The sequence below is a fragment of the Leiobunum rupestre genome, chromosome 7 (assembly GCF_980474605.1).
Source record: "Leiobunum rupestre chromosome 7, qqLeiRupe1.1.hap1, whole genome shotgun sequence".
In the NCBI taxonomy this organism is placed as follows: Eukaryota; Metazoa; Arthropoda; class Arachnida; order Opiliones; family Sclerosomatidae; genus Leiobunum; species Leiobunum rupestre.
In genome coordinates, this window is record NC_143390.1 from 25,292,136 (window position 1) to 25,308,768 (window position 16,633).

The 16,633-nt window shown below is 38.5% G+C and overlaps 3 protein-coding genes across 3 annotated transcripts; 1 reads left to right on the forward strand and 2 right to left on the reverse strand.

Moving 5' to 3' along the window:
- The first annotated feature begins 2,344 nt into the window (after positions 1–2,344).
- LOC149935366 (chitin deacetylase 1-like) lies at positions 2,345–5,603 on the forward strand. Its single transcript, XM_090180989.1, has 4 exons — positions 2,345–2,643; positions 3,739–3,945; positions 4,166–4,499; positions 4,571–5,603. Exons 1-4 carry the CDS (start codon positions 2,580–2,582, stop codon positions 5,460–5,462), a joined length of 1,497 nt encoding a protein of 498 aa, XP_090037115.1. The 5' UTR covers positions 2,345–2,579; the 3' UTR covers positions 5,463–5,603.
- Positions 5,604–5,874: 271 nt separating this feature from the next.
- Positions 5,875–9,670, reverse strand: LOC149935367 (ankyrin repeat and SOCS box protein 14-like). The gene is made up of 3 exons (XM_090180991.1): positions 9,324–9,670; positions 7,581–7,900; positions 5,875–7,267 (listed from the first exon to the last, which is right to left on the reverse strand). Exons 2-3 carry the CDS (start codon positions 7,807–7,809, stop codon positions 6,096–6,098), a joined length of 1,401 nt encoding a protein of 466 aa, XP_090037117.1. The 5' UTR covers positions 7,810–7,900; positions 9,324–9,670; the 3' UTR covers positions 5,875–6,095.
- A 3,861-nt stretch (positions 9,671–13,531) lies between these two features.
- Positions 13,532–16,069, reverse strand: LOC149935368 (methionine aminopeptidase 1). Its single transcript, XM_090153902.1, has 13 exons — positions 15,903–16,069; positions 15,710–15,746; positions 15,615–15,629; positions 15,471–15,544; positions 15,223–15,375; positions 15,042–15,125; positions 14,913–14,980; positions 14,778–14,848; positions 14,587–14,718; positions 14,384–14,527; positions 14,251–14,316; positions 14,149–14,198; positions 13,532–14,084 (listed from the first exon to the last, which is right to left on the reverse strand). The coding sequence occupies exons 1-13, from the start codon at positions 16,020–16,022 to the stop codon at positions 13,965–13,967; spliced, it is 1,134 nt and encodes a 377-aa protein (XP_090010028.1). The 5' UTR covers positions 16,023–16,069; the 3' UTR covers positions 13,532–13,964.
- Positions 16,070–16,633: the final 564 nt, after the last annotated feature.

Below are 16,633 nucleotides of genomic sequence, written 5' to 3' on the forward strand. Positions count from 1 at the left end.
ATATTGTACCATAAGTTTGTCACTTTGGGGAATATTTTACTGAGAGCTAGTAACGGAGTGACGTCATCACAAGAAGAAAATCTCCCCCCTAGTGAGGCGCTGTCAAAGGCTACGCGTTAGCAAGCGGACGTAAAACGGCGACGAAGCCCGGCCGAAATGCAGTCTGTTTTGTGAATAGCTCTCAGTAGAACTTTTGCATGTGAAGAATAGGAAGTGTCACACTTATGTATTATTATTATACACTTATGGTATTACTACTTACAAAATTAACACCGAAATTATTTTCAGAGTTATTCCGTAGACAAATTGTAATTCGACACAGAGCCCTCTAGTGTCTAAATATGCTGAAGGTGAAATGTCTAACTACCAAGGACCATAATATACTACTCAGTTCGGTTGCGAGTCAGTGACGAAATAAACTTCGGTAAGAAAATTAAAATTAAAGCCATTATAGGAAGTAATATTTATAATATGTTACTTATGTTAATAATAATATTAAGAAAATAATAATAATAATCTGTAAACATTATGTGTACTGCTAGAGACTATAGTATAATTAGTTTAATTCAACTGATACGTTACACTATAAGTGGATAATAAACATAAGTATGGCACAGAACGAATTCAATTATTCTGTCGTGAAGTGATTGCGAAACGGAAGTTTCCGAACAGGAAACTCGTCCCTTCCTACTCTTTCCGTTGGCAAAATAGTTGTTTAGTTTGATGGCGAGAAATACGAGCGTACACGCGTTTAGGTTTGAAATTTGTAAATAATAATAATAGTAATTTTTATCTTCTGATTAAATAATTCATCATTATTTTCCAAAAGTAAGCGTTATTTATACTTTCGGAAGCATTTCAATTTTCAATAGGCCTTGGCTGGTCCGTCGAAAAGGCTGCCGGCCAGGACCGTCGGCGATTTTCCAAATACTAATAGCAGTTCGCGGAGAGTTGTCAGTCCGTTGGTACTTAATGGTTTACGTTGTCATTTGCGAAATAGACTATCATTGAAAAATTTGCATTGGGTGAGTAGGAAGTGTCATACTTATAGGTTTATTATCAACTTATGGTTACACTGAATAAAAAAGCTTTTGGAAAAGGTTGAGAAGAGCCTCGAGCAATAAGAAGAAAGCCTCAGAAAGGATGATTTCGTCAAGATAATGGCAGACTGCACTTTTACACAAAAAACATTGGTCGCCCTTGACCTTGAAAAGTTTATATTGGTTACTTTTTTTAAAAGATTACTAAGAAAACCACGCTTCTCTTTCTCAATAATTTCGATTTAGCCGTCGGCTACCGGCCATTATAATTACATAACCAGTTTTTAGACCAAATGCTAACTAGAATCTTTAAAAAAAAATGGGACAAGTTTACATTGGTGTATTCCATTTCCACTGTTCCGAATTCCGAAAGAACCTTCCTTCAACCGCCCTCACTTTAGCCCGTCTTAATCAAGTATCCTTTTCCGGAGAAATTTAAATGAAATTTTACGCGCAAATTCATTTATTTCGGACCAAATAGGGTGGGTCTTTGTTTTCGAAGACGTGCCCTGTTTACATCCGTAATTTGCTATTTAGTCAAGGAATTACTTCTTAATTTGTTACACTGTCCCGGTTATTGGGTGTAGTGTGAACTTATTAAATCGAGCCCCCAACCGTTTATAATTATATACAAAGAGACTGGAAATTTCCATAATAAAATGAGACGTCTCATTTTAATGAACAATTTGTAGAAGAAAAAGGGGACATCGTTGTGGTAAAAGCGAAAGTATTTTTCAAAGTAATAAAGAAAAAAGAATTCTGTTTTTGATCTCGCGCGGTTCGACTGCAGCCCCTCCCAGCGACGAAGCCAGACTCCAATTAAACCAGCGTATTAGAGAAGATGATCAGTCACTGACAAGGGAGAACGACCATTCAAATATTTCATAACTCACCGAAGTCATTTAGACTTGCCAGTAGTCTTACGGGTTACCCATCTTGGAATTAATTAGTTTTAAACGACAAGGATCGCCGGGCACTGAAACGAATTACTAACGAGACTACCGACCCTTCAACACGCTCTCGTATCTTCTTCGACTTTTAAATTATAGACGCTATGGTGAAATGAAAAAAAGGCACCTCATCCCCGCACTGTCACTTAGGATGGACGCAATCCCACCCATTCTCCGTAACCTCAAGTCGCGTGAAAGGTCACGTTCAAGGTGAATCCGATATCTCGCCGCCACATTGACCCCTATTTATCAATTTTCCACAATATTTATCGGCCAAGAAAAAGAGCGAGGGATTGATAGCGATGTCCAAGTGGACATACCACGGACAAAGGGCAGTCACCTATAATTGTCGCGCGTGTCCGATGACATTGGCGTAAGAGGAGGGAGAAACGGGGGTCTTTCAGCCGCTTGGGAAATCTTTTCGGGAGCGATATAAACTCGGGATTAGTTTCTAGAACATCAGTTGTTCCTTCGACTTCGCGACGGATAGGACTCGCGATCAAGTTCTCTCTCTCCCTCTTTCCAAAAAAGCGTTTTGGGGGACTTTCTTATTTAGTTGGTCAGTTAAAACTTAATTTAAATACGCGGAATGGAGATATACTATTTTACTACGCTCGTGGTTTTAATATTCGCGACCGGTTATTTCCACAACGGTGAGTTTCAAACTTTCTCAAATTTTTAACATTGACATTCCAACAGTGTAAAAGGAAAATTGTTAAACGCGTAATTTTTATTAAAGTTTTACGAAATGTTATAGCTTAGGCGAGAAAATAGGTCAGGTTGAGTTCACGGAATGTTTCTAAATATTGCTTATATTTTCGAGGGGGGATGCTAAATAGTAAGTTCGGCACCAAACGTCCTACTTTTCCGTCATTTTTCGAATGGCTTTCCCATTTGAGGAATCTACTTTCAACTTTTTGTTGGAATCGGTGACGTTTACAAAAAAATTTCAATACACAAAAGTTTAGATCGACCCAACTGATACTTCAGGCGTTTCCAAATTCCAGACTAATACGCGAGACACTACATGACTAATTTTTTATTAAACCTTTTAAAAAACGGCCATTTAAAAAAAAACAATTATAAATTTTTTATTCGTGTAGTTACCGTGACTCTTGCCAAGTTAAATATACAAAATTCATTTCATTGTACGCGATACTTTATATACGTCTTTGTAAGAAGTCTTCCGGGGTTGGTATAACGTGTTTTGGAGAAAATATATTACTGATAGGCAATCGCAATGGCTTTACCTTCGATTTACTCTCGAAAGCCGCTTCGGGCTTCAACTTATTCTCTTGTGTTTTGTCACTTCTCTCTCTCTCTTTTTATTCTCTTACATAACCGGTTTTTGGGGCTCGGGAAACATAATTGAACGTTAGGGTGTTGTTTATTTGGGACCTTGCGCGTAATTTTTCAAGATAAATATCGCGTGCTATAAATAATACGCGAAGAATTCAACGCGAATATCCCCCGACGACACCCCAAAACTCGGTCGTTCTTGGAAGAAATCGAGAGTTACCGAAATCAGCCAAGGGCAAAAGAGAGACACACGAATATTACATCAAAATAAAGATTACACCCCTTTACCCCTGTAAAACACATAAGCGCTGGGCTTTGGGGAAACCGGTTTTGAAAGCGGTAGAAATCTACGCGGCTCGGCGATGATAAACGCGCACATCCCGCTCAAACCATGACTGGGTTAGGAGGTTTATCGCTGTTGCTAATGACGATATTTGTTTCGCGCGCAGTTTGGACGGCACCACCTTCTAAGCTCGACTACAAATGTCCTCGCGCGGAGGGTATGTACGCTCACCCCGAGACGTGTCGACGATTTTTCATGTGCTCCGAAAACCACCCTTACTCGCAAAGTTGCCCGCCGGGTCTCTACTTCGACGACATTAAGAAACACTGTCAACATAAAACCAACGATCTGGTCTGCGGCCCCGTCCCACTCCGTAAGTAGAACGTTCGTGTTCAATTATCAGCCTCTCTAGCTCTCTCCGGAAGTGTATCGACAGGCAACTAGAGCCCCCTGGCGATAGACGGGAAAGTATTAATACGACGCCAAATGACGTCAGCCTCGATATTCATATTTGGAGGAAGTTCCCGCTGGCTCGATTCTCATTTATTTGATTATTCCATTTTGTAATAAAATATAATTTTAACGTCGCGTAGCCGACATCTCTACGACCACCATTGATTCTTTGAAAGCGGAAAAGTGCGACGAATCTCAGTGTGTTTTGCCCCAATGCCACTGTAGCCGAGATGGAACCCTCATCCCGGGTCGCCTTAACCCCAAAGACACTCCCATGATGATCACCGTTTCGTTCGACGGGGCCCTCAATCACCAAAACATTGACTATTACAAGAACGTCTTCGACGTCACGGGCAAGAACCCCAACGGATGCCCGGCCAGTTTCACCTTTTTCGTGTCCCATCATTACTCCAGTTATTTTCATATTCAAAAAATGGCCGCTGCTGGACACGAAATCGCGCTCAATGGAATATAGTTAAGTTGATTTTACCATAAAACCATTTCTTATCGTCCCAATTTAACGTTTTTATTTTCCGTTACAACAGCAATCGCTCTCCGGAAACGTGGTATCAAACAGCGACCAAGGAGGAGCTTTTGGAACAGTTCGAAGGTTTGAGAACCATGTTGGTGAAATTCGCCAACCTAACCAAAGAAAGTATCGTCGGGATGCGAGCGCCGTTCCTGAGGAGCGGAGGAAACGAAATGATCGCCATGATGAAAGAGATGGGTCTTCTGTACGACTCGTCGATTCCCGTGTACACCTCCGTTCCCTTGTGGCCCTACACCTTCGATTATCAAATACCTCATATCTGCATAGGCGGGAAAGTGTGCCCGACTCGCTCCTTCGAAGGCATCTGGGAATACCCCTTGAACATGATGTTCTCCGAAGACGGAACGGGGGGTCGCTGCGCCTTAGCCGATCAATGCGTATTCCAACAAGACGAGGATTTGGTCTTCGATTTCCTGATGGAGAACTTCAACCGCCATTACAAGAACAACCGAGCTCCCTTCGGTCTCTATTTCCATTCCAACTTCTTCCAACACGAAGAGAAGGTTGAAGCTCTCAAGAGATTCATCCAAAAGGTCCAAGGGACTCACAAGGACGTCTATTTCGTCAGCGTCAAGAAGGCCATTGAGTTTTCCAGAAATCCGGGAGTCGACCCCGTGGCTTTCGATTGCGACGAGAAGCCGCCCACTTCTTGCAACATCCCGCGAACCTGCATCTTGAACCACTTGCAAGGAAAGGTTGAGGATACCAAATACATGCAAACCTGTTCCGAATGCCCGCATAGGTACCCCTGGGTCGGGAACCCCGAAGGCAAATCTCTCCCTGGTGATATCTTCGACGACGAAAAACCCCGCGAGTTCCGAGAGCCCGATTTGGACGGCCTCAACGACGAAGCCGAAGATGACGAGTTTGGCCCCGATAATTATTAACTTTCGAGTCATAAACTGCTTTTTTTAGCTTTTCACACGTGTTAATTTTTAATAGGAGTATTGTTTTTCATTTTCAAAGACCATTTCCTGTCAAATGTACAAATTTCGTGTCACGTAATAAAATATAAAAATATTTTAATATTTTCTTATCGTTTGTGTCATGGCGCGTTTTATATTTATTGCGACAACATAGCCTTAAGTTTTCCCTTGAAATTTAAACGATCGATTGAATTATTAACGTATTCTTGGCCTATATATATATTAATGTCAATCGAAATTGGTTCCTGAAATTATCCTATGGCTACGGCAAATATTACTACATATATTATACAATAACATCGATAATTAGTCACACCCGGCCTCTAGAATACCTGCCACCCGAATCCGGAAAAACTTGTTTTTGACAAATTCCAAACATTTCTGTTTTTGATAAATTTTTTTATTAAAAAATTAATTTAAACAAGTTAAGACGATTTTTTATAAAATACTTTTAAAACATTCTCGTAATATATTTATAAAGCTATTACAAAAGAAAACGTTCTAGTATAAGAAATAGGCGTGTTGCGAACGACAAAAAATATCTCTTCGTAAAAAATCCCGTAAATACAAATACTTTTCGCTCCATATCTGACGCTATATCTCGAAGAGGAGATACAATTTGAGGATATTGGGGAGGGGTAAAGATTCTACTTTCTTGGAGACTTCTTTTCCCGTCCCCATCCAATCCCGGATTCGGATCCTCATCTGCCTCTTCAAGGTCAAAGGAGTGTTGGCCAAACTCAGTAACTTATCCCTCTGCTCGTCGTTCAGCAGGAGTGATCTCTTGATGGAAGGTACGCTGAAACTCTCGGACGCGTCCAGAACCGTATCGAAAACGTCCGGGTTGTCGTTGAGACGATGGACAGTCTTTAAAATACCAAGGGGGTGCTGTAACTGGGCTTTTAAAACTACCCGAGCTCCGTACCGCAGTAGCAATTGGACTATCTCGGGGTCGGGTACCTCCGAAGAGTTGAAATATTCCCCGATGGGTGGTTTCAGCAGAGGCCCGTGATTCGATAACGTAATGGCGTTAGGGTCGGCACCCCTCTCCAAGAGGAGCTTGATAATGTCCATCTTGTTTTCGACCTTCTCGGAGAGAGCGATGTGTAAGGGGGACCCGATGATCGGAGAGCCGCAGTTGACGTCGGCTCCCTCGTCGATCAGGAAACAAACGAGATCAAAGTTTCCCCTGAGAATAGCGAAATCTAAAGGGGTAGGCTTTTTATAATGGGCCGGGTATTTGACGCTAGCGCCGTGACTCATGACCAGCTTGACCGTGTCGAGATTACCGCTCAGCACCGCGTAATGGAGGACGGTTCGGAAGTCATGCCTCTCGGAGGTCATGGCGTTCACGTCGGCTCCGTAACGAATCAAAAGTTTAACGGCGTCCATGGCTTGCGGATGGCGGCAAGCCTTCATCAAGGGCGTCAGTCCGGATCGATCCCTGGAATCGGGATCCGCTCCGTGCTTGAGCATCAGATCCAGGAAGGTGAGATTTAAAGGGCTGATCATGTTGATTTCGGCTCCCAGGAAATACCTCGCGTTCGGATCGGCACCGTTCTTCAACAAGAGTTCCGCGCATTCGTAATGTCCGTTCTTTATGGCCAATCGCAAGGGCTCGTCCGCTAGAGTGGCGCGGGGCGGGTTTCCCAAGGCTTTGTCGTCCGGACCGAGCTCCGTGAAGCAAACGCGCGCTCCGTGTTTGAGAAGTAGTCGAATCAGATCGTCGTAGCCTCGCTCGGCGCACAAATGCAACGCCGTGTATCCTAAACCGCAAAATAAAACCATTAGGATTAGCATTCGAAAATAACATATTTCAATGTCAACGAAATGGCCCGAGGACGAGGTGTGGGAAATGTGCAGTTTTTGCTCGAGGGATTCTCGATTTTTAAAAATTTCTGTACTTTCTTTTTAGTATTTACCATATGGGAAGAAATATTTTAGGACGGCAGTGTGCCAAATGTTGGATCCCTCGCCCTTGGAACTACACAAGTTACGCGACTGTGGGGATTTTCGGGCGCATCTTTACGCCACACGCCATTTCAGTCAACCTTATACGAATCGAGGAATGGTTCTTACCAACGTCATCCATGGCGTCGGGTTCGCTACCTCGAACCAGTAAGAGGTTAACGGCATCAGTGTATTGTTGGTAGGCGGCGTAATGCAAGGGTCTCAAGCCCTGCGTGACGGGTTCGTTGACCCTGGCTCCGCAAGCCAGCAATATCCTTAATTCGTCCAAAGGGGCGCATCGTATAATACTGTCGGCCAACTCCCTTTGAAGGGTGGCCAAGCAAGGCAAGGAAGGCATCCTTGTTCGTCTTTTGAATCCGAATTTAAAGAAATTAAACGACGAGACGTCGTTCCTCTGACAAATTCGCTCTTTGCTTTGGTTTGATTACCTGGAAGAAAAACCGAACGAAGTTGAAAAGAGAGAAATTGGGTTAAAGTAACGTTTTTTCCGGAGAAAAGACGGCAACGAGGTTGACGAAAGAGTTTTGGGAATCGCGGTTCTTTGCCGGAAGTACTTCAAAATAGTCGCTCCAATAGGCGACATTGGAAAAAATGATGTAAAAAGAACAACGAGCTCTTCCCGGGTTTCTAATTATAGGCGCCATAACAGACGGGACTCCCCTCCCTACGCAGTTCAGACGAAGCGGGTCTGGTTGGTGGGAACCTATTAATACATCAGTTCACATCTACCCTTAACCCCGAGGCGCAAACTTCGACCTTCCTAGCCTTTGACTTAACTGGCAAGTGAGGTTTAGTTATAATATAAACATAACTATGGGAAACTGCGCGGTTTTCCGAAATTTTTCTCGCGACCTTGCTTCGGATGAATGGATGTTCTAAGTTTTTCAACTCAGGAATAAGAAAAACAGTCCCGACATTTTATGGCTTATTTTTCGACAGACTTCTGTGGAAACAAGAGTTAGAATTACGTAGTAAACATTTCCGATTGTTTGTGTAAAACTATCTCGAATAGCATCTCAAAAACGTTCTTGGGAAAGTAAGGGACTCGGATCTTCAATTATCTCTTGCAGAAAACGCCTTTTCGCTAAATCCTAATTTTAAAACAATAAGAAGTGAAAAGAGGGTTTTTCTCTTAAGCGTTGTTGCCAACTGCGCAGATATCAGCCAGAATGAAATATACGAATTTTCGAAGAAAACAACCACCCGGACGCAAAATATTTTGGTCTTTTACCGGGAGGTCTGACCTGTTTTTGACCTACCTCGAGCGAGCCGCGGAAGCTTATACTTCTAGGAAACTTAAAAGGTGTCGTAATTGGTGGTTTCGTAAAACTTGGCGGCTTGAAAAGGTTCAAAATTGCGAAAGTGAAAGTTAGAACAACGAACTTGAAAGGCGAGTTCCGAGAATTATATTTGGACGGAATCCAACACGACATTATCCGTCAATGCCCTCAACTAATTATCTTCATATTTAATGAATAACTATAGCAGGTGGATATGTAGATTAGAATATTGGAAACATATAAATAGCAAACTAAACGTAAGCGCGTCATTTTAACTTTTTTTTTAATCTTTTCCGGAGCCTTGGACTTGATCCAGCAGTTTCCAGATCTACCCTAGCTCTACGTCTTACCTAAGTTGATAGATTTGTCAAAGGTAAGACTGGGAAGTAAAGTCTGAAGCAAAGAGAGTATCTTTCAGATACGAGGTCACTCAAAAACCCAAAGAAAGAGTTGACTTCAGTTATGAAATGGCGCCTATATTTACTAACAGGTTAATGTAAATCTGTATATAGCAATCGCTCAACCTCGTGTTCTCTAAATTAAATAAGGAATGAAACGGTAAGTAACTTACCAATTTATTGATCAAACTTCAGTTATTCTTCTGAACACCAAAAACGCGTTCTTGTCAACAGTCAAACGAATAGTCTTCTCAGATCAAATAAATTCCGTTTTCGAGACAACGACGACCAATTTTGTCCACAAATAATGCCGTTATAGACAAAAGGGAATAATTAGACATTACCGACGATAATTAAGAACAAAAAGGCGATATAAATCACGTTGTTTCTCTTTTTCTGACGCGGTTCACGGGTGAAAAAATCAACTGGATGACAGAATACGTTTCAGAGCTCAGGTTAGAGTCGAAGTCTGATGTTTGAAGCCCAGGAAGTCTTAGATTTTATAAACGAGAAACAAAGAGGGTAGCGGCTTTTTACATGTGACCATCGTCAGTTTGGGACGCGGGCCAAGAAACGGGTGGAAGATGCTGCGGATCAACGCGTTTAAAGTGTACCTCATCTCGACAACGCGGAGCTCATCGTCTTCCCGTTAAACCCAATTTCGAAACGGTCGTGCCTCTCAAACCGCGTGACTTTTAGACACTAATCCCTCGCCTTCGTAACTTTTAAAGTTTCAAAATATTTTGCTCAAAGGTTACCCAATAGTCCTCCTAGCCGAACCACGTTGCTTGTTATACTTGTAAAAAATAAAATAAAACATTATTTGCGAATCTCTCTCAAAAATTACAATATAAGATGGGTTATTGATGGATGAAGCTAAAATAGGCAACCAAGGTTAATTCTCAGTCCCCAGTTGAAACGTTTCGTTTCATCATCTAACAGTGAATTCGTGGGAAGGCTAACTCGCTCGTCAGATCTGGCTGAGTACGCGTTTTTCCCCTCAACCTTAGAACCAACTGTCAGCTAGCGTCCGATTCGAGCAGAACCATCTTATCCTTCGAAAAAATAAATATACATAAAAAACGGTTTCTATTTTTAAGCTTAACCCTCGCAATATGGTCATTAGCGTCTTTTTTTAACAACCTTTGATTACCCTGCTATATATTGTCAGACTTTATACCAACATTTCAAGGATTTTTCATTTTCGACGTAAGTCTAAAAATTATCATCAAAGATAAGCGGCAAATTATCATAAGGTGGTTGACTGCCGGGGACGTTTTTTTTTTTAAAAGCTCAATGTAGTTAAGATTTTTAAATAACCCAGGGGTCATTTACACTCGGTATTATGAAATTTTACCTCTATAAATAGGCATTATGAGAACAGACCTCATCTGATCTTTGATGGTTGGGAAACTCAAAAGGCTTTCAAGTCATTGTACTAAAGATGTTTTGTATTTCCTAAGAATGCTAAGGTTGACGCAATGTACGCTTCAGTATTTCTACTTCCCCTTTGCCAAATTTCCACAGCAGCAAAAAACCATAGACAGCGCGGTGGGATTAACTACCGATTGGAAAACATTGAGCCAATGAAGACGCGGAAATATAAACGTAAAATTGAGTATAATTTTTGCATAACGCGAATTTTAATTTTTCGAAAAGACATCAAAGTGTCTATACAAAACATTTCCAAAACAGTCTGACAGTGAAAATTTCACGATTTCTAATTAAAAAATTAGTATCTTCCAAAGGTTTTTTTTGGCAAAATAAGAAAAATTGGATTAATATTCTATACAGCGTCAAACATAAATACGCATTTATTTTTTTATTCCCTGAAAGAAAAAAGTTCTCGGTTACTTTCAACGAATAATAAAACTCAAGGTTGGCCTCCTATAAATGCCTACTTTGAGAATAAGATATGAAAATTCACACTAGCGTCAATAGCTTGTTTTAGTACGCAATGGAAGTTATGGAACCCTTTCTTTTGGCTCTATTTGTGGAAAAGCTGGACCCAGGATGTATTTATATCTACTTAGGGTGAATGATTATGATTTTTAACGTTGCTCTTCACCCCCCCCCCCCCCCAAATCAACCAGTAACTCATTGGCACGCCGGTTTCGTTCTCCCCCTCCCTTCTCGTGCCAGAGGGAAACCGATAGATCGCGGTAATGTTATTGAAACTGGCAAAATTGTATTTGAAAAATGAGTTTTGGATTTAAAAACTATGTTTTACGCGTTAGTTATTCCACGGCCAACTTTGATGTCTCGCGCTACAGCGGCCATCTCATTCGTTGACGTTTCTGTGTTAACCTATGAGCAAAAGATGTGTATGACGTCAGCGCCCCTAGCGGATTATTATTTTTAGTATAGTTTTTACATTGAAGACAATTTAACAACCGAGCGTGGCGCTGGCTTCCTACACATTATAGTACAGTTTATAGGGGGAAAAATCCTTGCTCGCGGAATTTCCACGAATGTGTTGGCCGCTGTAGCGCGAACAGCGCGTGATCAAAGTTGGCCGTGGTTATTCCCAGATTATGAAAAGATTTGTACATGCTCTTGGAATTTTAATCGTAATTATGGTAATTACTTTATTTTATAAATAAATTTTATGCTGATTATTCTAGAATAGGTGCTTCTAAAAAACATCTTGAAAGAAATCACCAAGAAGTAATTTTTCCAAGAGCCAAGACCTGCAAGATAGTTTATAAGAGCTTGTTGAAATAATGGATATTTTTTGCCTGTAAGGTATGCAACAAGACTGTTTCATTTTAACCAGGTAGCTTTTTTGACATATTAAGGCTTAGCAATGTTCTATTTAGACATGAAAAATGCCATTATTTCAATAAGCACTATATAAATAGTAACTTACAGGTCCTGGTTCTCGGAAATATTACTTCTTGATGATTTCCTTGAAGATGTTTTGTTGAATGAAATGAGTTTTGGAGTTCTATACATTTTTAAATATTTATAAAATACAAGGGAAAAACCCTAGAATTGTATGGCTAAATAATAGACTGAAGTAAAATTATTAACAATGAATAGTATAATTTTAGTATACTTGACAGTTCATTTTTAAAATATTTTTTTGTATGGAATTTATTAACTGCTACGTATTTTTAAACGATTTTCATAACCTTAAGAAAGGTGACAATAACTTTTCATAGAAAATATTGTTTTGATTTAATTTTTTAATCTAAAAAATCTATTTTATTCATTTTTAATTTTTTTTTATGCTTTTGTCTTGACCAACTGATTACTAATGTGAATGCAGCGGAAACGTAAACTACATTTAAAATTATTCTTAATAAAATCAAATTTCAAATTAAAAAATAAATTTAAGTTACTTTGCTCTGAATTGGCATTGAAGTAAAATCAGTGATTTTTGTTAAAAATAATTTGATTAAATTGGACAACCCTGTTAAACCAGTATTTTCAAAAATAATTTAATATCCCAAAGAAAAGCAGACTGATGTAGGCTTCCAGATAACAAGCTAGTCACATCCAGGGTTGGACATAAGGCATTTGACTACTAAAATAAATGCTCTGACTATTAAAATTAATCGAAAAATTTACCTAAATATTCATAAATAAAGGCAAATATGGCGTATCATAAATTCATCATTTATCAATCCCATTTTATTTAAAAAAATCGCATCATGTAACTCAAGTGATAAACTCCTATTTTAATCCTGACAGTAAAGAAAAATGTTGGCTGTCCTTGTTTTTATAACCCCAATAGTCCTTCACTACTAAAATAAATATCATTATGTCCAACCTTGGTCATATCTCCTATTCACAAGGTCCTCTCAAGGCCAAATAATTTTCTTATAGGGAATATTATAAATGGCCCATTTTTTTAAAATTAAACTTGTCCAATATAAAAACTGACCACTTTCAATATATTCTTGACCACTTTTTGAAATATTGAGAAAGGGTTACTTTTAGCAGGAAACCAATATTTTATAAAAAGATGACGTTTATTTCATATTTTTTATCTTCATCAGAGCATTGACATTTTTATTCTTCAATTGTTTTTTATTATTAATTTAATGAACATGGGGATTTTAAATCATTTTATGTTAGCTGGTGATTGGGAATCTTTTTCTTTATAACAATACCAATGACAAAAAAAAATATTTCAATTAAATAAAAATTGATTGATTAAATGATGTATTAATTTTTCTTCCTTTATACATGATTATTGGGACACCTATTTCTTAATTAACAGTTCCGTTAGTATGATTATAAAGGTAGAAATTAAAAATAACAGGTCTCTCCAACAGATTAAAACAATTCTCAAAGTTTGAAATAACTTAAAATTTTAATTGTATTGGAAGTAACGTAATTTCCACCCATGTTATTTTTCATTAAAAATAAGCGTATTCATTTTTGTCTACATTATTCAAGAAGTGGCCAGTTTTCATTTCATATTTTTTCCAAAAATAAATTTGTTTTTACTTAATTTCATTCAAAAAGTGGCCTACTTAATTCGAACCCTTTAAGTCAATTCTCATAATAAAATTACTGTCAAGAATACCTCTTCCCCCTAATTTGATAAATGTTTCTTCACCCAAAGGTGAAATAAATGAACAGCTTATTGCAATATTTTTCTTATAGTTCTAGAGTTTAGACCAAGAATAAACTACAGAATCTTCTATGCTTTAGCAAAAACCCAATTAAATAGAAACACACAATAGTAGATTCCAGAACCATTTTGTTATAAGCTTATTAAATTATTTGTAAGAGTACTTAGGCTCCCTTTCGGAAGATATCCTTACTTAAAAAGAATCCGAATGATAGCTTAGCAGATGCAATTACAATGATTTATCTTGGAAATAGGGTTGACCATTATTTTTCCTTCGTCTAGTGAGAATTTCACATCCAGTTTCGGTTACCAATAAAGTTTGTTCAAATTGGGCTGAGAGTTTGCCATCCTACGAAAATATTGGGGATATAACATAGCCAATATTTATAAATATAAATTCTATTCCTTTTTACCTGGGTGACTGCAGTCCATTCATCTGGCCAAACTTCATCTCTCATTGACCCTAAAGATGCAAATATATATAAAACAAAAACTATACAAGGAAAAACGTTTACCTTCACTTATCATGGGTTCAATCGTAAATGTATGGCCAGCTTTCATAATCCCAACAGCTTTATTTTCTACAATTATGTAGGGAACATTTGTCATTTAAGCATTTAATAGCACTACAGCACAAATAAAACTTACTAGCATAATGAGGCACATTAGGAGCAGTGTGAAAGAGTCTGTGAATGCCATGCCCGCAGTAGCTTCGAACAACGGAAAAACCATGAGATTGGGCAATTTTCTGTATGACACCTCCAATTTCCCGGTATTTTACCCCTGGATGAACTAAAATAAACCAAAGATTAGTAATTTAATAAAAATTGAGTGAGTATTGAAATACTTACCAATATCAATGGCTTTTGACAAGCAGTCATACGTTACTTCAACCAGTTTTTTTGCTTGATCACTGACATTTCCCACAAAAAAAGTTTCATTCAGATCTCCATGAAAACCATTGTGGTACACCGTAATATCAACTGTAAGATAAAATTTCAAATTAAATTTGTAAAATTTCTAATGATTATTTCTTACATACCATTTAACAAATCCCCATCTTCTAAAGGCCTCATATCTGGTATACCATGACAGATAACTTCATTTACAGATCTAAAAGTAAAGGACCAAAATTTATTACACCATTAATTTCAATATCTTAACCTGAGTGACTTACGTGCAACAAGATTTAGGAAAGCAATAATAGTTTAATGGAGATGGATAACAATCTCTATCAATGGCTGCCTGCAAGAGTAATGGTGGAAAATTATAGTATAACAAAAAATTTGCATGGTCAAATATATACCTCATGAACAAGCCTGTCAATTTCGTCCGTAGATATCCCAACAGCAACAGCGTCGGCAGCTACATCTAAGCATTCTCTAGCCAGCTATTTATAATAAAGCAAACACATATGCCTAAATTTTAAAAAACTCCATATATTCTTCGGTGTTTAAATGGTTTGGCCATCATTTTAGCGTTTGTACCTTCCCAACAACACGCATGGCTTCAATTTCCTCATCATTCAATACTTTAATTTCGGTTGATCCCTTCACAGCTTGTTCACTTAAAGGGTACCCTTTTGGGTGATCAGCATAATCAGGACGTTTAATAGTATCTGGTACATTCCTTTTCGGTGTCTATTATAAATTTAAATTTAAATAAATGGAACTTTGCAACTTTAGAATAAAGGCATTTCAGTCAAATCATCCGTGCCCTCTTTATACAATCTTACAACGGGATAGGGTTTCAGTTTCCCAGTGAATTTGTACCCAGGCCAAGGTTGAAATATAGGAATTGTAGCCTCTTCTGAGAAAGACACAAGATATTATACTTGCTTAAGGAGTGGTGTATTAATAAAAAAAAAAATAATACTTACTGACTTTCCTATGAACTGTGTTCGCAATTGATATAAAAATACTAAAGTCAGACTTAAAATACCACTTTAATTTAATAGATGTAAAACTAAAATACCTATTTTATGCACATCCCAGTTACTTTTGAAACATTCCTATAACAAATTTTAAAATAAGCAATTAAAATAATTTGCGTCGCCACTTGCCAAGGCTTAACACCATGTGACTTACTAAGCCTTGGCGCAGATTTTAATAGCCCACAAAGCTATCTTGCCCATTAATCTTCAAAAACGTATTTCCCTAAAACTTACCTGCGAGCAAAAGAAAGAGCCTGGAGTACCATTTTTAATACATGTTGGGCAACGTAATTTTGCTTCTTTACCGCAATTTATTGTTTCACAGATTCGCGATTTCACTTCGGCATCCGCCATTTCTGATTAATTTTCAGGGCTTCCAGATGGCAAACGAAATTTGCAGCTACACCCAGACTTGGAAATAGTGATATTTTTAACAGGGGTCCTACGGGCTCCCGACCCCCCGTAACTTTATTTTTATTCAGGGCCACTGGCCCAAAGGGAGTTCAGAAGCGGCGTATATAAAATTAATTTCCAGAAATGTCCATGATATTTGCAATAAATATTTTTTATTTAATTTGGGAGCAGCGATGGCCCGCAACCCCCGTTCGAATGATTTATTTTAAGGGCCACCTGATTTTTTTTAAAGAGCCTTTGGCTCCAAGACTCCCGCTATTTCCAAGTCTGGCTACACCATAGAAATCTTATAACATAGAATGATTCCGTATAAACTGCCCTACATTTCAGAAACACATTATCGATCAATTTTGAGATTTTGCGTTTCACTACCTTTTATACTAATTTTAAGTCGCTGATTCCTAATTTCAAATCCATTTATTTTTATATCTCCTAGATTTCAAGATATTGTAATTGACAAAACGCATTTTTAAGCCAAATTTTCAAAATTACCGCGCAGAAACGCATTATCGTGCAGGAGATAAGTATCTGCTTAGGACGTAACGTTGGAA